Source organism: Chlorocebus sabaeus, chromosome 2 (assembly GCF_047675955.1).
Source record: "Chlorocebus sabaeus isolate Y175 chromosome 2, mChlSab1.0.hap1, whole genome shotgun sequence".
Lineage (NCBI taxonomy): Eukaryota > Metazoa > Chordata > Mammalia > Primates > Cercopithecidae > Chlorocebus > Chlorocebus sabaeus.
This window is the reverse complement of record NC_132905.1, coordinates 1,316,104-1,342,949: the sequence shown is the minus strand read 5'-3', so window position 1 is coordinate 1,342,949 and position 26,846 is coordinate 1,316,104. Positions and strand designations below refer to the sequence as shown.

The following is a 26,846-nucleotide window of genomic DNA, read 5'->3' as shown; positions in this document are numbered from 1 at the left end:
TCCTGTGTAGCTGGGCCTACAGGTGAGCACCACCATGCCCAGCCGATGTTTTAATTTTTGGTAGAGATGAGGCCTCCCTCTGTCACCCAGGCTGACTGCGTCTGGCGGGAGTGCCACACTCCTGCTGAGCCATTTGCACCCACTCCCCTCTTATCCCCTCCTGCCCTTGCTAACTCGCAGCATCGCAACAGTCCTGAGTCCCCACCTGCCCAAAGGAAGCTCCTGCAGCCTCCTACAACCCCCAGGGCAGCCTTTCTCGGGGAATTCTCAAGACTCCTGGGGGAGGGGCTGCCATTCTGCGCCTTCATTGACCCTACAGGCAACTGAAGCGTTTGAGTCCCCTAGGGCAGCGACTGCCCTGGCAGCCTGAGACAGACCTTGGCCGGACTTGGCAACCCCCGAGCTTGTGGGAGATGGACATGGCCAGCACCGCCTTCAGGTTCCTGCTCAGGACACAGTTCCTTCAGGCCGGGAATCCGGGGGAGGCATCCTTCTCCTGGACCAGGGTCATCGTTTTGTGCTTGCTCCCGGGAGTCTGGGGTTGGAGTCTTGTCTTAGCCAGTGGCAGCTGACGTGGCCTGACCACCCGGCCTGTCGAGGTCCACGGGTGACGGGCCGCGGTGGGGGTGCTCCCAGCCCAGCAGGCAGCCCTGGACAGCGACCCCAGAGCAGGAACCAGGGCTGCAGTGGGCACTGACCTGGCCCTGGTACCGAGGATTCACCCTCCCCGGGGTCTTCCTGGGCCTTGGGCCGCCTGGGTCCGCTCCAGCGCCTGGAGAGGGGTCTGCGGCTTCGGAAACTCGCGGGTCCCCCCTGCCCCTTCCTGAAGGGAGCCCTTCAGCGCCGCACGCTTCCTCCCCCACACTTGGGTTGAAGAGCAAGGAGGGAAAAGAGCGTCTTTCTCTCTTGCTCAAAGCTGCGTGTGTGCAACGCGCCAGCCCCAGGATAATTTTAACTCGCGGCCGGAGAGAACGCGCCGCCGCCCGGCGTCTTTTTTTTTGTTTTTTCACCCTGGCGGGTTGGGCTGCGGCGCAGGGCGGGTAGAAGCCCCCCCTCCAGGTGGGCCCGGCTGAATGGGGGGCTTGTGCAGGCGGGGGCGGGGAAAGGGAAGGGGAAGGGGCCGCCCACCTCACGCCCCGCCCGCCCGCCCGCTGCCAGCCCCGACGCCGCCGCAGTTCAGACTCCGCGCAGCCATGGCCCGGCCGCCCGCGCTCGCCCCGCTGCTGCTCCTGCTCCTGCTCGGGGAGCTCCTGGCGGCCGCCGGGGCGCAGGTGAGCGCGAGCTCCGGGCTCTGACGCTGGACGTGGAGCCGCGCGGCCCAGGGACGGCCCCAGCCCCGAGCCCGCCACTCCAGGGTGCCCGGCGCAGCCGCGACGCCCCCAGCCCATGTCGCTGTCGGGGCGCGGAGTCGCCAGAGCCTCGGGATGAGCCTCGACCGACTGTGTCCTCGATGGGTCCTCGCTGGCCCTGGTCGGCCGGCGCCGCCGCCTCTGCTGGGAGCACAAGGAGGCCTTTGTTCCCGCGGCCCGAGGGAGGCGGGGGACACACTGCCCGGGGGCGCCTGGCTCCGCCCGGGGCTTTGGGGCTCACTGAGGAGAGCAGGCCCCAGAGCCGCTCGGGACCCGGGAGGAGGGAACGCTGGGTCCGGCCCACCGGGGCACCTGCGCTCCTTAATGAGTTTTCTCCGTTTCAGAAAGTGGGACTCCCAGGCCCTCCAGGCCCCCCAGGGCCGCCGGGGAAGCCCGGCCAGGACGGCATTGACGTGAGTTTGGGGGTGGGGAGGGCCCCGAGCACTCTGGGGTTCTGACTCTGGCCCCCACCTCCCTGAGCTCCCCAGCGTGATGGAGAGAAAACCAGGCCCCACCTCCCAGAGCCAGGGTGACACCAGGGGGCAGCCAGAGCCTTCACGGGATGGAGGTGGCCCTTCGGGGATTGCTGGTGGGTAGGGGTGGAGGGTGTCACGTGGTGGTCCCCGACCCAGAATGCCGGCACTGAGCTGTGTGTCTCTGGGTCCCCTGAGGGGCCTGTGCCCCTGTGCTCTGGGTTCTGGCCCCTGGGGCTGAAGTGGGGAGGGGCACGTCCCTCGGGTGGATGGGGGCCGGGGGTCTTGTTGGAGGTTGCTGCGCTCTGGAGCCAGCCATGGAGGGGGTTCAGGAGCCAACTCGGTCCCAGAGATGATGTCCCTCACGGGTATCTCAGGCCTGGTGTGGACCAAGCAGCAGGAGGGAGCAGCTGAAATTCTACAGCTGTGTGTCTCTTGGAGGGACCGTCTGGGGTGAACCTCCCTGTGTGACCACCACCGGGGCGGGGGTCCCCTCAGGGCCTGTGCTCGCTGTGTGGTTCCTCATGGAGGGCCGTGGCAGGCTGCACCAAGAGCCCCCCGTGACCCACCCTCTGCCCCCCGCCCAGCTCGGCCTCAATGGCCACAGCCTCCTTCCCCAGCCGCAGGGCTGTGCTCAGGACAGGCATGTGGACCTGAACCCCCATGGCCCACGGCCCTGGCCTCCCTAGGCTCCTCCTGGGCCAGACATCTGGACCCCAGGGCTCCCACCTGAAGCCTGGTCTTGACGTCTCAGTTAAAGACCCGGTGGTCGTCAACAGGGTGGGGAGCTGGGGGATCTTCCTGGAGACTGTGGGGAAGCTGCCCTTCGCAGCAGATGGAACAGAGAGGCCTCCCAGCCCCCAGGCCTTCTTCCTAAAGCCCCAGGCCATTGAGGGAGGGGGATTACTGATGCATTCCCATCACTCCTGGGAGCTGTGTCCCCGCCTGCAAAGTGGTTCCCAAATGCCCTGTGGCTGCAAGCGCTGAGCCTCTCTCTCCAGGTCACCCCTTTGCCTGTTGCTGCCCCACACATGGGAGGGTGCCCCCTAGGTATGGATCGGGGGCTCAGGGACGCCTTTTGTCTGCTTGAGCTGGGCCTCCAGGGCTGATTTGGAGGCCAGTGCTGCTCTTTACCCTGAGGCAGGGTTCTTGGGGGACCTCTGATTTTCAGGGTTACATGTGGGTATCTTTCCTCACAGGGAGAAACTGGTCCTCCAGGTCTACCTGGGCCCCCGGTGAGTGTCCCTGGCTGGGGAGACAACCTTTTTCTAGTCTGGAGAGAAAGAGGGGACTCGGAACAGAGGGGTCATTGATGTCCTGTCGCATCCTGCCGGAGCCCGGGTTGCCTAAGGGGAGGCCTCAGAGGGCCCAGAGCAGGCCCGGAGCCAGAGGGGCGGGAGGGTAGTGTGTGGGCTCAGCCTCTGCATGTTCTGGGCAGGGCCTAACTTTGAAGCTTTCTTTGGACCAGTGCCAGGCAGGCCAGGGCCGGGGCTGGTACAGCCCTTCAGGTGCCCCAGGCCCAAGGTGGCACGGAGCCCTCCCACCTTCTCCAGCCCCAGGGATTGAGGGTCCTGGGGCTCAGAGTTCTGTCTGGGCCCACTGGGGGTCCAACAGAGATGCCTGCTGGCTCTTAGCCAGGGAGGCTGAGGTGACCAGACGAAGATCTTACAGATGCCACTGAGGGATGAGGCAGGCAGCCTTCCTGGGCCAGCAAGCTGTGGGCAAGCAGGACACACGTGCCCCAGCTGAGCTGGGTCTGCCAGACGGCAGGGAGGACCCAGGTGGGGGGAATTGGAAAGCATTTTGCTTCCTTGCTGAAGGCCTGGGCTCGGAGCCAGACCCTGCCCTCATATCTCTGCCCTTTCCTCCTGCACAGGGACCAAAGGGGGCCCCAGGAAAGCCGGGGAAATCAGGAGAGGCCGGGCTGCCAGGACTGCCGGGTGTGGACGTGAGTGCGCCTGCCCCTCCCCCCATGCCCCACTCCCCGCTCCAAGGCTCTGGAGGAGTCCAGCCTTAATTGCTGTTGTCCAGCTGGGCCTGCTCAGGCGGGAAACCCAGTCCTGAGAGAAGTCTCCAGAAGTCCCCAACAGGGGTCCTTTGGCCTTCGTCCCAGACGCCACTAGCATCTGGCAGAGGACAGAGCCAGCCCAGTGGAGTCGGAAGTTCCGCCAGCCTTCGCTTGTCCAGGAATGAGTGCCCATTGTCAGGCCCCTCTGCCCACTGCTGCCCGGGCCCCTGTGAGCCCCAGGCTGGTCTCGCTCAGTCATCATGGGCTCCAGGCCTGGCCCCAGGGCCACTGGAGCTTTATTTGGGAAGCCAGGCCTGAGAAGTGAGCTGTCCAGTCCTACTGGGTTGGTCCCCGAGGCCTGACTACAGCAGGCGCCTCCGTTGCTGGCTTCCTGCTGGCTGCCCCCCTCCTCCCAGGCCCTCTGGGCACAGCAGGTAGACAGTAGACAGGGCCAAGAGAGGAGGCTGCCAACCTAAGGGTCTTCTGTGCCTCTCTGGACTCACCAAGAGAAGGGTCCATGCTTCCATTTTTGCCTGGGAGTGGCATGTGCTTCCCATGTGGCCCCTCGAACTCGCCCTCTGCCTCTTTCCCCAGGGTCTGACTGGGCGAGATGGACCCCCTGGACCCAAGGGTGCCCCTGGGGAACGGGTAAGTGCCTGCGCCAAACCCAGTGGCTTCAGTTCAGAAGTGAAGTCCCCCGGCCACCTCTGGCTGTTCTGTGTCCACAAGGCCAAGGAGCTGGTAGTTCCAAGGACAGCTGCCCTGCCCGTGCCTGGGGTGGAGGGGCAGAAGGGCAGGATGCCACGTGGCCAGTCCCCTGTGCCTGCCTCCCTGCCCCACCCCCACATATGGTCAGAGTTGTCCTGGTATGCAGACCATGGCAGGGAGAAGAGGGATGGTTTGGGGGAACCCACCCCAGGTGCCTCCTCAGAATGTCCCTGCAGCCCCCAGGGCCCTGGGCAGACCACCACCAGGGACCCCTGGGCACGCAGCCTGCAGAGTCCCCTGTGCCTGCCTGCTGGACACTGAATCCTTTACCCTGAGTGGCACCACCACCCAAGGGTGCCTTTCTCCCCTCGTGGCTTCTGAGTACAAAACTGAAACCAGCATTCTCTCTTTGGCCCTCATAAGACATGGCAGTCAGCCAACCGGGTGCCACTGACCCCAGACTCAAATCATCACAGAGGGCAGGAAGGCTGGGCTGGGAACACAAGGACACAGCCCTGCCTGTGGGCCCCTTGGGAGCTCGTCAGGCATGAGGCGATTCTGAGCTGAAAACAGGAGGGAAACAGTAGCTGCTGGCGGCCGAGTCTGTGGTGCCCAGGGGTGTGGGGTGGGCTCATCTCCAGGCTTTCAGGAGGGGCCTCCAGCCTCAGAGCAGGGCCCGTGTGAGCCGTCCAGGGAATGACACATTTCAAGCAGCAGGGCCCAGACAGGGCCCAGAGTTTGGACAGCAGACGGCACCTGGCTGTCCAAGGCTCTGGGGACTTGCTGACGTGGGCGGGGGCTGAGGATTCAGCAGGCTTCGTGGGTGGGTTATCGGGAGGGCTTCCTGGTGGAGACAGGCACCTGGGGTCACTTCTGTGCATCTCAGACCTGCCCCAGGTCGCGCCTTCGCCTTTCTGTAGCAGGCACTGGGACTCTGGTGCCATCTGTCTCCGGCAGCTCCCCAGGACGTCAAGGACCCTCCAGGTCGAGGGCTCAGAGGCCCTGCCCCTCTGTGAAGTGGGGACTTGGACCCTGTTGCCCTGGGAGTTGGAGCTGTGGGTCACACTTCAGCGGGAGGGGATTGGGTTTGCAAATAGAGGCCCAGCTCAACCTAGACACCTGCTTTCCTCCCACAGGGAAGTCTGGGACCCCCGGGGCCGCCCGGGCTGGGGGTGAGTATGGAGTGTGGTCCTCTCCTCTCCATGCAGTTTGGGGAACTGGAGAGGTCTGGTCTAAATGGCATCCAGGAATCGCAGGGGCCATCCCTGGCCCTCTCCTCTGCCACCCCTCTGCAGCCTCTCCTGAGGCTGGTGCCTGGACAGGGTCCTGGAGCCCTCTCTGGGCTGGGACCAGATGCCCATGCCTGGAACCGCCCTTTCCCCGGGACCCACCTGCACCATCTTAGGGAGGGGTGAGGTGCAGCCCATGTTGTGCCCAGCAGGCTCTGACCCCATGTTTGGCTTTGCAGGGCAAAGGCCTCCCTGGACCCCCCGTGAGTACTGACAACCCTTGGGGCCCTGAGCAAGCGTGCCAGTACCCAGAGCCTGCCAGGCTGGGGTGTCCCAAACCATGCCTGGGTGTAGGGCTTCTCAGGGGCAGTGATCTGACCATCCCATACCTGGAGCCCCCCTCCCTTCGGAGGCGGCACACCGACCCTGGGTGGGGATCCTCGGGGCTCCCTGGGGCAGACCTCCTCACCTCTCTTTACCTCCCTCCAGGGAGAGGCAGGAGTGAGCGGCCCCCCAGGTGGGATCGGCCTCCGCGGCCCCCCGGTGAGTGGCTGTCCCAGACCCTCTTAGAGTGTGCTCACCTATGGCCTCCACCCCCAGACTCAACAGCCAGGGACCCTCTTCCCTTCTCCCCTTTCCCTTTCTCCCCCACCCCTACGTTGGTACGTGTTGGTAGAAGTCCTGGCCAATGATCCAGACCCGACCTCAGGACGCAGACACCAGCAGAGGCCGTGGGAGTGGGGGCTGGCGGGAGCTGGGCGTGTCCACCTCCCTGGGAGAAGCCGGGCACCTCACTTAGGTGGGGGCTGGTCCCACTCTAAGTCATACCACTCTAAGACATACCCCCTCCCCAGGGACCGTCTGGACTCCCCGGCCTCCCTGGCCCCCCGGGACCTCCCGGACCCCCTGTAAGTACTGGGCAAAGGCTCTAAGAAGTGCTGGGCATGGACTAGGGCACCGGGTTGGGCCCTCCCCCGGCTCCATGCCCTCCGAGATCTCCTAACCCTAACTTGGCCACTCCCAGGAACAGTCAGTGGTGGGGCCAGTGGCTGTGGCTAGGCCAGCCAACTTGGGGATGATCAGGGCTCAGGTCCCCAAGGCCACCCTGCCCCAAGGACAGGTGGATTCTGTCATTGTCACATGCCCTGTGGGTGGGCCAGCAGCACCCAGCACTGGCCACTTGGGGGACGGGATGAAGGGTCTCCAAGTCCCCTGGTGGATGGGGAAGGTTGTGGTCCGTCAGAGAGTGGGTGGGTGGGTGGGTTGGGTGGGTTGGGTGGGTGCAGGTGGACGAGGAGGGCAGGAGAATGTCAGCTGTCTCTTTGTGTCTTAGGGACACCCAGGAGTCCTCCCTGAAGGCGTCACTGACCTTCAGGTAGGCACTTGCAGCCATATGTGAAGGGCGCTGGGAGGTGCCTACCTTGGGGGGCGGGGTCTGGCCTGGAGAGGGACTCGTCCATCCTGGCAAGAAGGCAGGGCCCGAACACTCCCTGGGGACGGGAGCTCAGTGCAGACAGCTCAGACACAACCTGGCAGAGAGCCTGGCTGGGACCTCCCCCTCCCGCTTCCCGCCCTCCTCGCCACTGCCTAGACCTGCACTGTCCCTCACAAAGCCACCAGGGCGTGGAGCTGGGCAAATTTAATGAATCACAATCATGTCATGGAGCCATCGAGCTCCCCTGCGTCATCCACAGAGGACACCTTTGGCCACAGATGGCGACAGAATAGTCCCTCGCTGCATTCGGAACTGCAGTCTGGGGCCTACCTTTATCTTGATCTTTGAGCCATGTCAATCACCTGAAAAGAAAACAGGCTCAGGCCAGGCACAGTGGCTCACGCCTGTAATCCCAGCACTTTGGGAGGCCAAGACAGGAGGATTACTTCAGCTCAGGAGTTTGAGACCAGCCTGGGCAACATAGTGAGATCTTTGTGTCTACAAAAAATTTTTAAAGTAGCCAGACGTGGTGGCATGCCTGTTGTCCTAGCTATTTAGGTGGCTGTGGTGTGAGGATCACTTGAGCCCAGGAGGCAGAGGTTGCAGTGTGCTGTGATCAAGCCACTGCATTCCAGCCTGAGCAACCAAGCTAACCCCTGTCTCAAAAAAAAAAAAAAAAAAAAAAAATGAAGAGGAAAGACAATGGGCTTGGGAGGCCACGGATCCATCTCTCCTCTGGTTGGCCATCTGTGGTGGCAGTCAGTGCCTCGTTTCCATAGAGAGGTTTGATAGTTTTGAAGGGAAAAGCTCGGCCCACTCCGACCTGGCCACCGGTGGCTGTCTACCAGCCTCTCTCCTCACCCCACCCCGGGGCCCGGGTGCCTGGCCAGCCTGTGTCTCAGAAGGGAGGCTTTAGGGAACCTTCCAGAATGTGGTGTGTGATTGGGCCCCTGACCATGGGATGAGTGGGGCGGGGGCTGAAGATACGGGTCTGAACCCTTGGCCCAGCCTGCCCATTGCAGCTGTGGGATAATCTAGAAGCAGCCCTGGGTTTCCTGAGCATCAGGCCTGTTGCCTGGGCTCACGGTGTCCCTCCTAAAAGCCCCGTGCTAAGCATGTTCCTGTGCTGAGGACAGCCCCCAACCTAAGGCTGCTACAAGGCCCCCTGCAGAGCCAACTGCCGTGCTATGCTGAATGGCTGCTTTCAAACCCAGTGTCTGCCGTGGGGCTGAGAAATCCGAGCCGGCTGCTCTATGCAGCCTTCGCTGGGCTTGGCCAGGTCTTCGAAGGAGACCCTGTCTGTGATCTGTCCTGGTGTCGTCACCGGGGTGGAGTGGCCTCCTGGGGTCCCGTCACCCGTGCGGAGTGGCCTCCTGGGGTCCCGTGGGTGCTGACCTCTGCGTCAGAGGGTCCTGCTCTGTTTGGCTGGGAGGGGTCTGACTGCTCTGTTTTCCGACAGTGCCCAAGTATCTGCCCACCAGGTCCCCCAGGGCCCCCTGGAATGCCGGGGTTCAAGGTGAGTCACTGGGACCCAAGCACTGCCCTATGCAAGGGCAGGAGGTGGCCGGGCTCCCATGGGGCTGTGGGGGTGGCAGGTCCAGAAAGCTGGGCCCTGGTTCCAGGGTTGCCCCAGGAAGAAAGCCAGTCCAGCCTCCCTGTCCCGCCTTCAGCACCCCAGTGACAAGCTGATGTGGCCAGGCTGGGACTGGTAATGGGCGTCAGAGAGACTGTGGGGGAGAGCTAGCCTCAAGCCCCCACCACGCCCCCAGCCCTGGCCCGCTCCTGACCGCAGAGTGCCCTCAGGTGGGTCCCAGCGCCTCTCAGGCCTCGGTTTCCCCGTGAGGGCCCAGGCCCGCAGTCCTGTGCTGCCGTGTGGCGGGCCCTGGGCTGACTGACCCTGCAGGCCTCACTTCAGTGTTGCCAGGGAGGGGGTGTCAGGGGGTCGAGGGGGCAGTGACCCCATGTTTGCTTTCAGGGACCCACTGGCTACAAAGGCGAGCAGGGGGAAGTCGGCAAGGACGGCGAGAAGGTAAAGCTGCCGCACAGCAGCTGGGGAGGGGCTGGGGCCTGGGGGCTGGGCTCGGGCGGGAGGGAGGGGCTGTCTCATGGGTGTGGCTGTGCTGGCACCTGCTGTGCCCGTCTTCTGGGGGCCTGGCTGGCCAGAGCTGCGTGATTTGGGCAGGGTCCCTGGACAGATCCCGCCTGCCTGGCCTGGCTGTGGAAGCTCTCCCTGGTTTGTGTCTGTGGCCGGGCAAGGGGTGTCTGTGAGGATGACTGTCTTTAGCCTGTAGCCTCCCCTCACCTGTGGCTGCTGTCCATGGAGGGTGTCCATCGTCGCCTGCAGGCCGGGGGACCGGGTCTGGGATGGCCTTTAGCATGGCTGGAGTGATCAGATGAGGAGACCCCAGGTGCACATCAGAGGGGTCCCTGCTTGGCCATGAGGAGGGGCCTGGACAGGGCTGAAGGGTCTTATGGGAACAGTGGCCACAGACCCAGCCCCCGCAGGGCGAGGCCACCGAGACTCGCAGGACTGCTCTGGAGCTGTGGGCAAGTGACCCCTTCGCAGAGCCTCCAAGGCCCAGCTGTGAAGGGGGCAACGCCCCCAGCTGCTTGGACTTGAGCAGGGCGACTAGAGGCACTGAACGGTGCAAGGAGAGCCAGACTGGGCCACTGACCACCCTGTCTGCTCTGTTTCAGGGCGACCCTGGCCCCCCTGGGCCCGCCGGCCTCCCGGGCAGCGTGGGGCTGCAGGTGAGGCTAGGAAGGGGTAAGGATGGTGGGATGGGAACTCAGCCCTACACGTGTCTACCCCTGAGGGGGCCGTCTCGGGCTGGGGAGTGTTTGGCCAATACCCAGGCACAGGAGCACGACCTGGCTGGGGGTCTCACCTCTGCCAAGGCTGCGGATCTCAAGGCTGGTGCCCCCTACCTCTGGGGGAGCTGAGCTGAGGCTGAGGGCTCATGGAAGACACCAGGGCTCCCAGGGGTACCCCGAGGGCCGAGGCCCTGCGTGCTCCCCGGGGTGGAGGTGAAGCCCTAGTCTCTGCATCTGTGCCTCTCTCCCGCAGGGCCCGCGGGGATTACAAGGACTGCCAGGGCCACTTGGGCCCCCTGGGGACAGGGTAAGTTCTGCAGCCCCTAGTGGGGGCCGGCCAGGTGGCTGGGGGCCTGGTTGTCCACACCTCCAGACCTCAGATGGGCCCCGTGAGTGATGCTCTGAAGCAGCCGGCACCCTGGCTCTGGCTGTTGCCGCTGTGGTGCAGGCCTTGCTCTGGGCCCCTGTTCTCGCGTGTGCCTGGGCTGACAGTCAGCGATCACGGACACCCACACGAGGTCCCAGGCTGCTGTGGGGGCTGTTCTCGTGTGTGCCTGGGTGAGGGCTGATGAACTGCTCGCTGACACCCACACGCGGTCCCAGGCTGCTGTGAGAGCTGTCGTGGCTTAGGCCAGAGCAAGGAGCAGGAGGGATTTGGAGACGACCTGGTGGCATCTTGGGGGAACTTGCTGGGGAGCCCTAGAGGAAGGGCTGCTTGTGTCTGGGCCTCCCCTGAGGGAGCACTGGGGGCATGCCAGCCAGGCCTCAGACAAGAGGTCCCCAGATCCCCTCTCTCTGCAGGGTCCCATCGGGTTCCGAGGGCCGCCTGGGATCCCAGGAGCACCTGGGAAAGCGGTACGTGTGTCAGTGGACGGTGGGCCCCATGTCTCATGGCCTCTCTCACCCTTTCCCTCTGCTCCTCTCAGATGCCCCCAACCCCACTGGGGTCCCCCTTCTGTGGCTGAGCTGTTCCCTGGACACCCTGGGAGGGCTTGTGGCATGAGTAGGGGGTGCTTACCAATGGAATCCATTCTTCGTGGGACATTTGCCTCCTTTCTGGTTCTGGACGTGGAACGAGAGGTCACCATTGTCCCTGTGGCACCTCCGGCCATCTCTGACCACTCCTGGAGGGCTGTCCCCTGCCCGGGCCTGGAGGGGCCCCCATCCCACTCTCTGACCATCTCCGTGGTGTTAACTCTGTCCCTGTCCCACCTTATTTCCAGGGTGACCGAGGCGAGAGGGGCCCAGAAGGGTTCCGTGGCCCCAAGGGTGACCTCGTAAGTGAGAGGGAACTTGGTTCCCTGGGTCCTTATGTGGAAGAACCCAATTTCCCTCCTGACTCGTGCTGGGGAGGGGGACACACTCGGGAGTGAGACTGTGAGGGGCCACCCTGGGTGGGCCTGGGGGTGCGTCGGGGGGAGCCTGGCCCTGGAGGGCCCCAGCTCTCTCCCTGGCCCCAGCTGTTCTCCCGGAGCCACATGGGAGCTCTGTGGCCCCTGCAGAGCGGCCAGCGGGCCGGGTGGAGGGACCAGGTTCCAGGGCTTGGATCCTGCCCCCAGAGAAACGGCTCTCGGGTTGAGCAAGTGAACATAAGGAAAGTCCAGAGACAGTCAAGCGTTCCAGGAGTGGAACTGAAGTGACCGTCCCCAAACTGGTCAGCCTCCACACCTCCCTCGACCAAGCCCTCGCAGCCGGAGCAGCAGGGAGCCACCGTGCCGTGCTGCAGCATCCATGGATCCAAGCACAGTTTTCTCCGCGCACCCACAGGCCCCAGGGTGGTAGTCGGGGGTGGCCCCTGCCACTGCCCCCCACAGCTCCTTGGTGTCCCCGAGCAGCTGGCCGGGGAACGCGTGAGGCCGTCTGGGAAGAGACTGCCACTGCCTCTGTCACTTGTGTGTCCTCTAGGGCAGACCTGGTCCCAAGGGAATCCCCGGAGTGGCCGGGCCAAGTGGGGAGCCGGTGAGTGCATGTGGCTGCTCCCCCGAGAATGCTCCTCCCCTGGGTGCTGGCTACGTACAGGCAGAGACCGCACTCAGAAGGGCTGGAGCTCAGGGCCCTCTGCTGTGGCCGTCTCGAAATCCGGGTTAACGGCTGAACAGCCCCCCTGCCCTGCACATTTCTCTTTTGCCCAGAGCCTCACGAGTGTGCAGGAGTAGGGGCCTCAGGCTGGGTTTGCCTGCATGGAGGACACGGGAAGTAAGGGTGGGTGGGCAGCACCGCTGGGCAGAGGTGGCCACTCCTGGGGTCCCAGGCACCTGTGCAGGCACCTTCCTTCCTGCTGTGTGCCCACCCTCAGCCCAGACTGGAGCTCCCTTCCAGCCCCTCGTGTTGCCTCTACCCCTGGAGCGGTGCCCTCTCTTGGGACACCCAGCACTTGGCTGTGTTCTGATTCCAAAACCAGTCCAGGGTGGATGAGGCAGGCATGGCCTAAGTCCTGGCTCCCAAGCCTCAGTTTTCCCCCCGTAAAATGGGCCAGAACCGAACTTCCCTTAGGGCACCATGATGTGCCTTGTGGACAAGGCCTCGGGCGTCAGCGCTGCTTCAGCACCACCTCTGCCGCCCACCGCACTCCTCGCCTGTGTGGTCACCGAGGCAGCACTGGTTGCCACAGGCCACCTCGATCATGAAACCAGACAACTGCCAGGGTTTGGGGGCAGACACAGTGTTAGGTTGATGGGGAAGGAGGCTGCCCCCAGGGCGGGACTGTAGAGGAAGGGAGCGTGGGCCACCTGCCCAACGGGCCTTACGCATCCCTTGTCCCCAGGGCATGCCGGGCAAGGACGGCCAGAATGGTGTGCCAGGACTCGATGGCCAGAAGGTTGGCATGGGGCTTAGGGTGTGATGAGAGGGAGGGGGCTGGAGGGGAGTTCAGCCTTCTGAGGCCTCAGCCTCCCCTTCCCCACCCCAATCTCTGTCCTCACAGGGAGAGGCTGGTCGCAGCGGTGCTCCGGGAGAGAAGGGCCCCAGCGGGCTGCCGGTGAGTGCCTGGTGGGTGGGGCCAGCCTGGAGCGCCACAGCTTCTGCCTGCCCAGGGGTCCCTGTTGCGCTGGGTGGGTTGGTCGCTGTAGGGCTGGCTCCCTGTGAGGGGTTCTGGGGCCTGTGTCCATCAGAGCCTGGCACAACCCCTGGCTCCCAGTGGGTGCTGTGCCCGGTGGGTTGCCTGTGTGTGTGCATATGTGTGCTTATTCATATGTACGTGGGACATGTGTGAACATGTGTATGGCCATCCCTGGATGCCGTGCGGTCATCACCCCCAGGGGCCCGGAGTAGGGGCTCCTGCATCCAAGGCCAGGGAAGCTCTCAAAGCCGCACGTAAGGTCGACAAGGCTGGGAGAAGTCAGCCCTGCCCTTTGGGTGCACTCACTCTGGCCCCTGCACCCTGCCTGTGTGCACATTGCCATGACCGGCAGCCCTGACCTCAAGCTCTCTCCTGGCAGGGCCTCCCTGGACGAGCAGGGTCCAAAGGCGAGAAGGGAGAAAGGGTAAGTGGCTGCAGCTGCTTTCTCTCTGCAAAGGGAGGCAAGGGGACGGGAGGCGAGGGGACGGGAGGCCAGTGACCTGGCCCAGATGCAGGTGTAGGCAGGCACTAACAGCTTTCTTTTCTCTGCAGGGCAGAGCTGGGGAGCTGGGTGAGGCTGGCCCCTCAGGAGAGCCAGGCGTCCCTGTGAGTATCTGCGGCGCCCCAGACCCCACCCCGTCTCGCATGTGTGCAGGCCCTGCCCTCACACCCTCCTTCCCTTCCCTGTAGGGAGATGCTGGCATGCCTGGGGAGCGTGGTGAGGCTGGCCACCGGGGCTCAGCGGTGAGTGCAGGGATGTGGCCCTGGGTCGGGGGTTAGCACTGAGCCGTTGGCACGTGGGCCCAGTTTCTGAGCAGGCCGGGGTGGCATTTGGTTGCCTTGATGAGCCAGGCTCACAAAAGCCGAGGATGCTGGGAGGTGTGGGGCCCCGCCTTCTTGTCCCTCGCCCACTGGGAGATGGTCCCGGGCCAGGCCGGAGCTGCCCTGTTTTCAAGCCCTCTATGCCGAGCCTAGCCTTGTGCCCCTGTAGACTGAGATGACAGCACGAGCCACAGGACCCTGGTTGGGGGAGCCATGGGCATGGGTGCCTGGCCCCGAGTCTGACCTGACAAATTGGGTCCAGGGCATACCTGCGTTCTGAGACCCCCTAAACTGCCCTGGGAGGTAGCCCTGCCTCTGTCCCCAGCAATCCAGCCAGGTGGTTTAGAACTGGCTCCAGTGTCCACCCAGCTCTGGGGGGAGGCCGAGCCAGGCTCCCTGTGACCTCTTGGGGGCTCCTTGAACCCTGAGACATCCACTCACACCTCATCTTTGTCTTCCAGGGGGCCCTCGGCCCACAAGGCCCTCCCGGAGCCCCTGGCATCCAAGGCTTCCAGGTGGGTGAGGTTGGGGCAAGGGCCTAGCACAGGGGGCGGCATACCCAGACGGGTGAGACCCGACAGGGTATGGGCACTGACGAGCCAGGACCTCCTTCCCCAGGGCCGGAAAGGCAGCATGGGAGAACCCGGCCTTCCAGGCCCCCAGGGCCTCCGAGGTGATGTGGGTGACCGGGTAAGTGGCGCTCTCAGCAGGAAGCACCCCTGCGCCCCCATCCCCACCCCCTACCACAGTCTCCCACCCCCTACCACAGTCTCCACCCCTGCCACAGTCCCCCACCCCCTACCACAGTCTCTACCCCCTACCACAGTCTCCACCCCCTACCACAGTCTCCACCCCCTACCACAGTCTCCACCCCCACCACAGTCCCCCACCCCCTACCACAGTCTCCACCCCCTACCACAGTCTCCACCCCCTACCACAGTCCCCCACCCCCTACCAAAGTCCCCCACCCCCTACCACAGTCCCCCACCCCCTACCACAGTCCCCCACCCCCTACCACAGTCCCCCACCCCCTACCACAGTCTCCACCCCCTATCACAGTCCCCCACCCCCTACCACAGTCTCCACCCCCTACCACAGTCCCCCACCCCCTACCAAAGTCCCCCACCCCCTACCACAGTCTCCACCCCCTATCACAGTCCTCAACCCCCTACCACAGTGCCCCAGGACGCAGACAGGGAGAGGCCCTCATAGCTCCCGGTGGCAACTCTGACCGCGGGCAGTGTCTCCCTGCATGGTGGAGGCGGTGGCATCAGGGCCCCAACTGTGGCGCCTTCGGCCCCTCTGACCTTCCATGTGGTGTTCCTTGTGGGTGGACGGCTGCGGGAGCCTGGGCTCTGCCTCCTGCCCTGTGTAGAGGCCTGGCAGGGGACCTGGCGGGCGACCTGCACACAGGCAGTGCTCATTCCTCAGGACTGGCGTGGAGGCTGAGGCTCCGAGAGCCAGGCCGGCTCCTGCCTGCGGTGTCTGCGGAGGCACCATTGACAGAGGATTGCGCTGCTATAAAATGGGTTTGAACACCAAATCCCAAGTGACTGCAACAGTCACAGTTTCCACCTCGTCAAGACTTTTTCCTGCTGGGCTTGCAGCGGCTGCAGCGTTGGCTCCTTGGGGTCCGGGCAGAAGGGGGACATGGCCTGCCCAGGGCCCCAGCTCACTGGGAGGAGCCTATGGGTCTGGTCTGGGCCCCAGCCACGCTCCACCAGGTCCCTGGGGACCTCGTGTGCCCGCTGTGGCCGCCTCTGCCCAGCAGACAGACCCTTTTTAGACGTGAATCCCGAGAAGCCTCCGGGACACAGCTGCAGATGCCCGTGCCTCCAGGGTGATGGTCATTCCAGGGTGATGGTCATTCCAGGATGATGGCCATTCCAGGGTGATGGCCAGGGCTGTAGACACCACCGCCCCATGGGGAATAGCGGGCTGTTTTTTAGCCTCCAGGCAGGACATTCTAGAGGTGGGGGCCCTGCCAACAACCTCAAGGCCTCCGAGAGATGGTAGGACTGGCACTTGCCCTGCGGGTACTGCGCCTATCCCAGGTGTGGGTGGGGCCTGGTGGCTGAATTTCCCTTTTGCTTTAAACTCACAGGAAAGCCTCCTGCTTTTCTGCCCCTTGGGCAAGTTCTCACTTACACGGCCATGTGAGCACGTGGACGTTTTTTAAAGGGGTTCATAGCAACTCCTGGCCATGTCCTAATTTCACAATCCCAGGGGAAGGTGATTAGATGAGCTTTTGCATCTTTGACTCCACTGTGATGGGATTATCCTGCGATTATGCAAAAATACCCGCACGAATTCACGTGTGTTACAAACAATGCCAAACCTAACGAGACTGCACTACCCACAAGGGGAGACTGGACAGAGCCGTTGGGCCCAGAGGCTGTGAACCTGAGCTTGGTCTATGGGCCTGTGTCTGGGAGCCTGTGTTCACAGAAGCCCTTTGTACAGCACAGATGGGGATGTGGGGCGGTGTTTACCATTCCTGGGCCCAGGGCAGGCTTACTTTAGGGATTCTTGTCATTCCTCTAATCCAGAGCCTTTTCTCCACTCCCAGGGTCCGGGAGGCACTGCAGGCCCTAAGGGAGACCAGGTGAGCTGGGCGCAGGCCGAGGCAAAAGGAATGATGGCAAAGCTGCACAGCTTCTCCCAGACTCTGCCTGCCCTGGCTCTGGCCCTGGCTGTGTTTTCGGGACGCTGAGCCTCCTTTCTCCTCTTGCTGTCTCCGTCGGTCGCCCTTTCTGGCTCCTGCCACTCCTGCTTAGGACAGCGACAACAGCACTGGGCACCCAGCCCCCAGGCATGCCCCAGCGTCCCCCGCTGCCTTCCTGGGTGCAGACAGCTGGCCAAAGTGTCCCTGCATGGCCCTGGGTGCAACAGAAGCTACTTCTGGTGCAGGAGGCACCAGTAGGGACCCTCAAAAGGACGGAGGTGTTTCCTGCTGTCCTTTTGGAGAACGAACAGAGGGAAGGGGCTAGGCTCTGCGTGTGTGTTTTGCAGGCAGATTTGAAATGCATTTCTGCTCTTCCAAGCGCTTCTCTCTCTGGAAAAGTGTCGGGGTGGGTGGGGCTGTGGTCGTGGCTGCCCTGCCCTCCTGCACTGCCTGCTCTGGGTGAGTGGGGCCGTAGTTTTTGTGGCTCTCCTGCAGTGCCTGCTCTCACTTCTGGGCACACAGCCTTTCCATGCAGCTGGAGGGCCTGCGGCAATCGAACCCCCACCCTAGGTTCTGCTTGGCCGAAAAGCCTCATTATGCAAACAAATGTCTTCCCTTTTTTGGCCCCGCCTCTGCCTGCAGGTCTCCCAAGGCAGGGTCCTGGGCTGCCTTTGGAGCTGATTAAAAGGCAGTGAGACCCTGGGGCCTGGGCTTTTGGCCTCGACCTCAGGATGAACATTACACCCACGGAGGCTTGAGAGCAGGGAGTTTAAGGCATGAAGTCTCTACTCATGCATGAACAGCTCTTTTAACTTTGGGGTGTATTGTTTTCAGGGCATTGCAGGTTCCGACGGTCTTCCTGGGGATAAAGGAGAACTGGTGAGTACTTAGGTAACCTCACTGTCACCAATAGCTGGGAGTGAGGTCGTCACTGTGGCCGGGGAGCAGTCCTGGGGACAGGGTCAAAATCTGCAGCTCCCCCTGGAAGACCTGCAGCTCTGCTGGGCAGCGTGGGGATGGAGCAGGGTCGGGCAGAGGCCCTGGCCACTGGCCGTCCCTTAGCAAGTGGGCAGTGCCTGGCAGGAAAGCGAGGTGGCTCTGAAGCCTGACCTGACCCGGTCAGACCGGTGGGGCTGCCGCACTCTGCCCCATGGAGCGGCACCTGCCTGAAGCAGTCACAGTGGCGTTTTTGTTTTGTTTTCTTGTTTTTGTTTTTTTGGGGTTTTTTTTTTTGAGACGAAGTTTTGCTCTGTTGCCCAGGCTGGAGCACAGTGGTGCGATCTCGGCTTACTGCAACCTCTGCCTCCTTGGTTCAAGCGATTTTCCTGCCCCAGCCTCCCGAGTAGCCAGGATTACAGGCCCTCCCACAGCCCACTAATGTTTTATGTTTTCTGGGGGTTTTTGTTTGTTTGTTTGTTTGTTTTGAGACGGAGTCTCGCTCTGCCGCCCAGGCTGGAGTGCAGTGGTTTGATCTCTCACTGCAAGCTCCGCCTCCCAGGTTTACGCCATTCTCCTGCCTCAGCCTCCCGAGTAGCTGGGACTACAGGCGCCCGCCATCACGCCCGGCTAGTTTTTTGTATTTTTTTTAGTAGAGACGGGGTTTCACCGTGTTAGCCAGGATGGTCTCGATCTCCTGACCTCGTGATCCGCCCATCTCGGCCTCCCAAAGTGCTGGGATTACAGGCTTGAGCCACCGCGCCCGGCCTGTTTGTTTTTGAGATGGAGTCTCGCTCTTTTGCCCAGGCTGGAATGCAGTGACGCGATCTCAGCTCACTGCAACCTCCCTAGTTCAAGCGATTCTCCTGCCTCAGCTTCCTGAATAGCTGGGATTACAGGTACCTGCCACCACGCCCGGCTAGTTTTTGTATTTTTAGTAGAGACAGGGTTTCACCATGCTGGCCAGACTGGTCTCGAATTCCCGACCTCAGGCAATCCGCCCACTTCCGCCTTCCAAAGTGCTGAGAATACAGGTGCGAGCCACCGTGCCTGGCCTAATTTTTGTATTTTTAGTAGAGATGGGGTTTCACCATGTCGGCCAGGCTAGTCTCAAACTCCTGACCTCAGGTGATCTATCTGCCTTGACCTCCCAAAGTGCTGGTATTACAGGCGCGAGCCGCCATGCCAGGCCCACAGCTGGTTTTTAACTGAAGAAAACTCCACTTCCACAGGCCTGAAACTCAGGTGAAGCATAAAATCAGGTTCTTGTTTGAGTCCCTTGATGGACAGATTTCTCCTTCTGGAGGTAACAAATGGAGCAGTCATGAGTCCGAGGGAAGGAGGGCCTTTCTGGCTTTCCCGAGGCCAGGGTTTTTAATCTATAATTAAGTCTTTCCTTTGTGATTGGGTGAAATAGAAGCAGCCTAGCCTCAGGGACCCCAGTCTCTGGCAGACCCCCGCAGCCCCATGTAAACTTTTTGTGCCTCTGACCAAAAGACCTTAGTTGTATGTGTTTCATGTCGTGAATTCTTTTTTTAATTTTTTTTTGAGACGGAGTCTTACTCTGTCCCCAGGTTGGAGTGCAGTGGTGGGATCTCAGCTCACTGCAACCTCCGCCTCCTGCGTTCAAGCGATTCTCCTGCCTCAGCCTCCCAAGTAGCTGGGACTACAGGTGCCCGCCACCACGCCCGGCTAATTTTTGTATTTAGTAGAGACAGGGTTTCACCATGGTGGTGGTCAGGCTGGTCTCAAACTCCTGACCTTGTGATCCGCCTGCCTTGGCCTCCCAAAGTGCTGGGATTACAGGCATGAGCCACCGCGCCTGGCCCATTTAGTGAATTCTTAGACAACCCTGACAAATGGACCCTGGAAATCCCAGAAGCTGCCCTACCTGGCTACTGTTGCTTGTGGGGTGAGGGGCAGAGCCCCCGGCAGGCGTTTCGGGAAACCTAAGGCTTTGCTCTCAGCTACTCGCACGGTTGGGCTGTGTGAGGTGACCCCACAGTCGAGCTGTGTGAGGTGACCCCTACCCTCCTGGCCTCAGTGGGGCATGGTGCCTGGGCCCGGTGGGTCCCTCAGATGTGTGGTTAGGCTGTGTCAGTCCGTTTTCTGCTGCTGTAACAAAACACCACAGCTTGGGTAATTTACAAGGAAAAGAGATTCATGTGGCTCCTAGTTCTGGAGGCTGGGAAGCCCCAGACCGAGGGGCACATCCATCGAGGGCCTCCCCACTGCGTCATTCCATGGTAGAAGGCAGAAGGGCTGAGAGGAGGTGCCAGAGCGGGGGAAGGGGCCCAACCCATCCTTTTCATGAGGTGCCCACTGTGGAGACAATGGCGTTAGTCTACTCCAGAAAGCAGAGCTCTCAAACCTAATCACCTCTTAAAAGGCCTCACCTCTGTTTTTTTTTTTTTGAGACGGAGTCTCGCTCTGTTGCCCAGGCTGGAGTGCAGTGGCCGGATCTCAGCTCACTGCAAGCTCTGCCTCCCGGGTTGATGCCATTCTCCTGCCTCAGCCTCCTGAGTAGCTGGGACTACAGGCGCCCGCCACCTCACCTGGCTAGTTTTTTTGTATTTTTTAGTAGAGACGGGGTTTCACCATGTTAGCCAGGATGGTCTCGATTTCCTGACCTCGTGATCCGCCCGTCTCGGCCTCCCAAAGTGCTGGGATCACCAGCTTGAGCCACTGCGCCCGGCCAAGGCCCCACCTCTTTTTTTTTTTTTTTGAGACGGAGTCTCACTCTGTTGCCCAGGCTGGAGTGCAGTGGCCAGATCTCGGCTCACTGCAAGCTCCGCCTCCCGGGTTTACGCCATTCTCCTGCCTCAGCCTCCTGAGTAGCTGGGACTACAGGCGCCCGCCACCTTGCCCGGCTAGATTTTTTGTATTTTTTAGTAGAGACGGGGTTTTACCATGTTAGCCAGGATGGTCTCGATCTCCTGACCTCGTGTCCACCCATCTCGGCCTCCCAAAGTGCTGGGATTACAGGCTTGAGCCACCGCGCCCGGCCAAGCCCCATCTCTTAACAGCATCGCAGTGGCCCTTCAATTCCAGCACGTGTTTTGGAGGAGACACTCAGCCCAGCCGACTGTGTGTTGACACACCTGCGGCCAGTCATTCCTGAGGACCCGGCTGGAGGGGGTCCCAGGGTTTTAGGGCAGAGAGGTTCAGCCTAGCATTAGGCATGTTAGTAAGAAAAAGGAAGGGAAACGAAGTAAGCGTGTGTAGGAGACAGCACCGCACAGCTACCAAAGTCACTCTTCCCGGGAAAGTAAGTTTTTAAAAAGCTTCAATCAATCAACACAATCACAGCAATATAAAAAATGTATATAGAAGAACAGAAGGAAGGAGCCACTGTCAATAATTGGATGTAGTCTAATAGCAGGTGTGTGGATGACTTGATTTATTTTATCCTCGACTGGCTACTTCCCACCCACCAGCAATACACACTTAGTTAAAACGCACAACTCTTCTCTCCTCAGGGTGCCAGCGGCCCGGTCGGACCCAAGGGAGAGGTGAGTGCCTGGCCACTGTTCCGGCGACACAATCCGTGGGTGCCTGCTGGCTTCCTGCCCACTGCTGGGCAACCAGGCGGCCCTGCAGGGCACTGCCCAGACCTGAGGTTGTAAAAAAGCTTGCTCTGGTCAAGGCTGGGCAAGATGACTCCGTGCCGGCCAGGAAAAGAGCGTGTCAGGGTGGCTCTGGGCTCCTGGGCTCGCCCTGACCCGCCTTCCTCTGTTTCTCTGCAGTCTGGCAGTCGAGGGGAGCTGGGCCCTAAAGGCATCCAGGGTCCCAACGGCACCAGCGGCGTTCAGGGTGTCCCCGGGCCCCCCGGTCCTCTGGGCCTCCAGGGCGTCCAGGGTGTTCCTGGCATCACGGGGAAGCCGGGCGTTCCGGTACGTCGCTTTTCCAGCTTTCGCAGGCTTGAGATGGTGTTTTTTCCTGAAGGAAGTTACTTTGCGGGGTGGTGGTGGGAACGCCTTCCAGAGGCTGCCGCCCCCATGCTGACGAATGTGTGCGGTGAATTCCAGGGGAAGGAGGCCAGCGAGCAGCGCATCAGGGAGCTGTGTGGGGGGCTGATCAGCGGTAAGTCAGACACCCGCACGGCTGCAGGAGGGCCCGTCCCCACCTGGGGTTCCCGTGCCTGGGGCTACACACAGCCTTCCCGCCACCACTTTCCAGCCAGACTGAGCCGCTAGCACTCACCCTGCCTCTTAGCCCTTGGGGGTCCACGTCCGCCTTGGCGTCTGCCCGTCCTCTGCACCAGAGGATGGCCCACTCTCTGGCCCCGGATTCAACCAGATGCCCAGCACGCAGCAGACGCCCTAAAGTCTACTGAATGTGATGGGTACAAGAACAGCGGAGTGTGCCCCTGTGGCTGGCAGGGCAGGTCCCCAGACACCGCCGAGGGCACTTCCTTCACCTTCCCACTCTCAGGCTTCTCAGGCTCCAAGGGGTTGGGGGGTCCTCTCTAGTCCGGCCTTCATCACCCCAAAGCAGTTAAACCATTTTCCATCAATCGGAAGGAAAACTTCCTTCTGGAAGGCAGCACTGTGCAGATATTTCATGCTTCACGTAACAATACTTTTGATGATCCTCTCTCAAGTAAACGCCTGCACCCTTGTTTTCCCAAAGAACAAATTGCACAGTTAGCCACGCACCTGAGGAAGCCTTTGGCACCGGGGTCCATTGGCCGGCCCGGTCCAGCTGGCCCCCCTGGACCCCCAGGACCCCCAGGCTCCATTGGTCACCCTGGCGCTCGAGGACCCCCTGGATACCGTGGTCCCACTGGGGAGCTGGGAGACCCCGGGCCTAGAGGTGAGTGGTCGGCCCCACGACACGGTCACCTTGCTGTAAAAATCCCTGAGACTGACTTGTTAGTAGGCGCTGCTTCTGGTGCCTGCCAAGCGCCCTCAGTGGTAATTCCCGGAAGGCAGGGGCCCCTCATATTTTGGGGCCTAGCGCAGTTAACACCTTAGTAATCCTGTGGGAACTGGAACATTTTTAAAATGTGATGCTTTTCTCAAATACCATTAGAACAATATTTGGCAGGGAGAGGTTGATTAAAACTGTGGCGAAGGCCGGGCAGTGGCTCCCGCCTGGAATCCCAGCACTTTCGGAGGCCAAGGTGGGCAGATCACAAGGTCAGGAGTTCCAGACCAGCCTGACCAACATGGTGAAACCCCATCTCTACTAAAAATACAAAAATTAGCCGGGCATGGTGGCACACGCCTGTAATCCCAGCTACTCAGGAGGCTGAGGTAGGAGAATCTCTTGAACCCCGGAGGCAGAGGTTGCAGTGAGCTGAGTTTGCACCATTGCACTCCAGCTTGGGCAACAGAGCGAGACTCCATCTCCATAAAAGAAAAAAAAAGGTGAGGAATGGCCGGGTGTGATGGCTCACGCCTGTAATCCCAGCACTTTGGGAGGCCAAGGCAGGTGGTTTACTGGAAGTCAGGAGTTCAAGGCCAGCCTGGCCAACGTGGTAAAACCCCGTCTCTACTAAAAATACAAAATTAGCCGGATGTGGTGGCATGCACCTGTAATCCCAGCTACTCGGGAGGCTGAGGCAGGAGAATCGCTTGAACCTGGAAGGCGGAGGTTGCAGTGAGCTTAGATCATGCCATTGCATTCTGGCATGGGCAAAAAGAGCGAAACTGTCTCAAAAAAATAAAATGTGAGGAATGAATAAATAAGAGTTGCATTTATATTGACAAGATGCACCTTCATGAAAACTGGCAGCATGTGAAAATTTCTGTTGCAAAAGGCAAACATACGAAATTCAAAGTTCTCTCCATATTAAGGGCTATCAAGAACACAGAAAGCTTTAATTTAGAAACAAGACGAAAATCACTGACATTCGCTGATGAACTGCTGATCCTCCACGCGGCTGAGCTGTGTGCATGGCTGGCAGTATTGACTTGCCAGAAAGGCTTTGAGGTACCCAGGTGTAAACTGGGGAGGTCTGGAGGCATGGAAGACACACAATTGTGTTAACTGTTGGACACGAACCCTTACCAGAATTTTAAAATGTCAAGACGCCTTCCATCTGCAACATCCGGTCAGCTGCCCTTCAGCCCAAGTAAAGGATTTAAAGCTCACGATTCCAGTGGATCCCACCTTCCAGACCAGATAACGTCCTGCTTCCCAAAAATAGCTTAAGAAAAACGTTTCTAAAGGGAACTTAACTCTGCGAGTTTGTCTTCATCTCTGAGACGAAATTGAACTATTTAGCAAGGTGGTCGTGTTCCATAGTTAGAGATATTATTTCACTTATTTTAAAGATACTGAGATTGAAGATTTTCAGCACTTGAGTGTCAAATTCATTTTGTGGTCCATATGTCCAAATTATCAAATAGCTTCCTGTTTTCCTGGAAACTACTTTAAGTTATGACTTTCTCAGGCCATCTAGGCTAGTCTTATGCCACATGAGGGACTGCAATCTTCAAAAAGAGACCACATAAGATTTTCTCCAGATAGGGACCTAAACTCCTTCAAGACTTTGAAAATAAAATTCAGGCCAGGCGCGGTGGCTCACGCCTGTAATCCCAACACTTTGGGAGGCCGAGGTGGGTGGATCACCTGAGGCCAGGAGTTCGAGACCAGCCTGACCAACATGGTGAAACCCCATCTCTACTAAAAATACAAAAATTAGCTGGACGTGGTGGCGCGTGCCTGTAGTCCCAGCTACTCAGGAGGCTGAGGCAGGAGAATCACTTGAACCCAGGAGGTGGAGGTTGTAGTGAGCTGAGATCACACCACTGCACTCCAGCCTGGGCAACAGAGCAAGACTTCGTCTCAAAAGAAAAAAGAAAAGAAAATTCAAAAAGCACATTAATGACCATTACCCGTTCTCAGACAGTGGTGTGGTGGAATTAGTGAGCAGAGACCACACTGACCCGTGTGCCTGACCGTCCTGACCATCCTGACCGTGCTGGCTGGCCTCTGGGACGGCTGCACTTTTGCGCCCTGTGAAGATGAGCACGTCTGCGGCAGGAGCCGCTCCATGGAGAGGTGCTTGGTGCCTCGGGCTGTGGTCAGTGAAGCTGGCACGATGCCCAGAGCTGACCATGGGAACTGAATGTGAATATAAATGCACGCTTGGACCCACTGCAGGTCCTCGCTCGGAAGCCTCTGTTACTGCTGTGCCTCGAGCCCCCTCCCTGGAAAAGGAGCACCAGCAGGACCGCCTTCTGCCCAAGGGCACAGTAGGTCAGCCCGTGGCATCGGGCCAGTCACGCCAGACACACTGGGCACCAGGGGCCACTGAAGCCCGCTGCCCCGCTGGGGAGGCCCACCCGAGTTCCCAGGCCATGGGCACCGCTCCCGCCCGTGGCCGTGCATGATGTGCAGATGGGCAGTGACTGCCTCGACGTTGGCACCGCTAGTCACACCTGTGCTCATCAATTGCAGAAGGTAGCAGGGTTGCAGGATTGAAACAGACACACAAACACCAAGCAAAACAAAGTTGGTGCCGCTGCAACGACCATGAGACAAAACAGACCGGCTCTGTGCTGCTGCCTGCCTTACGGGATCCCTTCGTTGACAGGCTCACTCTACCGGGAGCAAATCCTAGAGTGACCTGTGCGCATCCAGCCTCGTGGCTTCCGGGCACATAAAGCCAGGGTTGACACGGCTGGGCGCGGTGGCTCAGCCTGGAATCCCAGCACTTTGGGAGGCCAAGGCGAGAGGATGTCTTGAGGCCAGAAGTTCAAGACCAGCTGAGGCAATACAGTGAGACCCAATCTCTATAAAATTAGCCGGGCGTGGTGGCACGCCTGTAATCCCAGCTACCCAGGAGGCTGAGGTAGGAGGATCCCTTGAGTCCAGGAGGTTGAGGCTGCAGTGAGCTATGATCACGACACTGCACTCTGGCCTAGGCAACAGAGAGAGATCCTGTCTCAAAAAAAAAATAGATGGTAACACACCCCTCTCCTCACCCAGCAAAACACAGATGTAAGATTTGAATGACGCAATTAGAGGGACGTGAAAATGCCCTTAGATGACCCATGGGTCGAAAATCATTTAAAATAGGATTATAAAATATTAGTAAATAACTGCTTAATAGGCATAAATATTTTGAACAAAACTAAAATCCCATTCAAATTGGCTGCCAGAGGTCCGGGAGGTCGTTCAGCCATGCAGGGCTCAGCAGCAGGCACATGTTCTGACGGCTGTGCCACTGGGCGGTTTCGCTGTGGGAACATCTGAGTTCACTTGCGCAAGCCCGGCCTCCCTCACCCCTGGGCCGTGTGCCAGAGCCTGGGGCTTATGGCTGGAGACCTGCACAGCGTGTTACTGTGCTGGGTCCTGTGGGCGGCTCTAACACAGTGGTGGGTATCTGTGTTAAACACATCCAAACACGGAAAAGGTATGGTGAAAATTGGGTATGATAATCTTATGGGACCACCATCGCCTATACGGCAAGTCGTTGACCTGCAGCCGTCCTGCGGCGCAAGACTGTGTACAGGTGGGTCCCTCTTGTCGGACCCCGTCAAGCCCTGTGTGACGTCTGTACTTCGGTAAAAAGTGGGAACCCTGTTTATTACAAAAGTCGATCAGACACCGCTGTGCTGTGGCTGCAACAGATACTCTAACCATGTGTCCGTGTTCACACCTCGTGACAGGAAGCCAGGGTGACAGAGGAGACAAAGGCGTGGCAGGAGCAGGACTGGACGGGCCTGACGGAGACCAGGGGCCCCAAGGTACGAGTGCACGGCCAGCACGGCTTCACTGGGTGGCATCTCCTCCGCCATCTTGTAGCTTTATGTGGGGTGTGCTTGGGTTACGAATGGGTCTCTTTTTCTCTTCTCTTGGCAAAGCAATCTCAGAGGCAAGATTAGGAATTGTCTCAGTAACCACTGTAATACATAAAAGTTTAATCGGGGCTGGCGCGGTGGCTCACACCTGTAATCCCAGCACTTTCGGAGGCTGAGGCAGGCGGATAACCTGAGGTCAGAAGTTTGAGACCAGCCTGGCCAACATAGTGGAACCCCGTCTCTATTAAAAATACAAAAATGAGCCAGGCATGGTGGCAGGCGCCTGTAATCCCAGATACTTGGAAGGCTGAGACAGGAGAATTGCTTGAACCCAGGAGGCGGAGGTTGCAGGTTGCAGTGAGCCAAGATCGCACCACTGCCCTCCAGCCTGGCGACAGAGCGAGACTCCGTCTCAAAAAAAAAAAAAAGTTTAATCAGTAAGCAGATCCTCCTGGATCTATTTTAGCTAAGTCGATTTGGTTAGATTCTGTTTAAGCTATTCAGTATCTATTTCAGTTAAATTCTGACAGAATTTTCTCTTAACTGACCTGTGCATCCATTGAATGTTTCCATTTCTAATGTCAAAAATAAAT

General features: G+C 60.1%; 1 protein-coding gene across 1 annotated transcript in view; it reads left to right on the top strand.

The window, feature by feature from the left end:
* The first annotated feature begins 1,147 nt into the window (after positions 1 to 1,147).
* The window catches only part of COL9A3 (collagen type IX alpha 3 chain), a 27,577-nt gene continuing 1,878 nt past the window's right edge, over positions 1,148 to 26,846 (top strand). Inside the window, exons 1-31 of the mRNA XM_008011585.3 lie at positions 1,148 to 1,271; positions 1,694 to 1,762; positions 3,022 to 3,057; positions 3,699 to 3,770; positions 4,425 to 4,478; positions 5,675 to 5,710; positions 6,007 to 6,030; positions 6,257 to 6,310; positions 6,622 to 6,675; positions 7,101 to 7,142; positions 8,662 to 8,718; positions 9,178 to 9,231; positions 9,900 to 9,953; positions 10,270 to 10,323; positions 10,818 to 10,871; positions 11,240 to 11,293; positions 11,922 to 11,975; positions 12,781 to 12,834; positions 12,940 to 12,993; positions 13,454 to 13,498; positions 13,627 to 13,680; positions 13,765 to 13,818; positions 14,358 to 14,411; positions 14,515 to 14,586; positions 16,466 to 16,501; positions 17,396 to 17,440; positions 20,977 to 21,009; positions 21,244 to 21,390; positions 21,526 to 21,580; positions 22,130 to 22,312; positions 26,122 to 26,199. Of these exons, the coding sequence (XP_008009776.3) occupies positions 1,194 to 1,271; positions 1,694 to 1,762; positions 3,022 to 3,057; positions 3,699 to 3,770; positions 4,425 to 4,478; positions 5,675 to 5,710; positions 6,007 to 6,030; positions 6,257 to 6,310; positions 6,622 to 6,675; positions 7,101 to 7,142; positions 8,662 to 8,718; positions 9,178 to 9,231; positions 9,900 to 9,953; positions 10,270 to 10,323; positions 10,818 to 10,871; positions 11,240 to 11,293; positions 11,922 to 11,975; positions 12,781 to 12,834; positions 12,940 to 12,993; positions 13,454 to 13,498; positions 13,627 to 13,680; positions 13,765 to 13,818; positions 14,358 to 14,411; positions 14,515 to 14,586; positions 16,466 to 16,501; positions 17,396 to 17,440; positions 20,977 to 21,009; positions 21,244 to 21,390; positions 21,526 to 21,580; positions 22,130 to 22,312; positions 26,122 to 26,199 (1,864 nt within the window). The 5' untranslated portion in view covers positions 1,148 to 1,193. The remainder of the gene's footprint in view (positions 1,272 to 1,693; positions 1,763 to 3,021; positions 3,058 to 3,698; positions 3,771 to 4,424; positions 4,479 to 5,674; positions 5,711 to 6,006; positions 6,031 to 6,256; positions 6,311 to 6,621; positions 6,676 to 7,100; positions 7,143 to 8,661; positions 8,719 to 9,177; positions 9,232 to 9,899; positions 9,954 to 10,269; positions 10,324 to 10,817; positions 10,872 to 11,239; positions 11,294 to 11,921; positions 11,976 to 12,780; positions 12,835 to 12,939; positions 12,994 to 13,453; positions 13,499 to 13,626; positions 13,681 to 13,764; positions 13,819 to 14,357; positions 14,412 to 14,514; positions 14,587 to 16,465; positions 16,502 to 17,395; positions 17,441 to 20,976; positions 21,010 to 21,243; positions 21,391 to 21,525; positions 21,581 to 22,129; positions 22,313 to 26,121; positions 26,200 to 26,846) is intronic.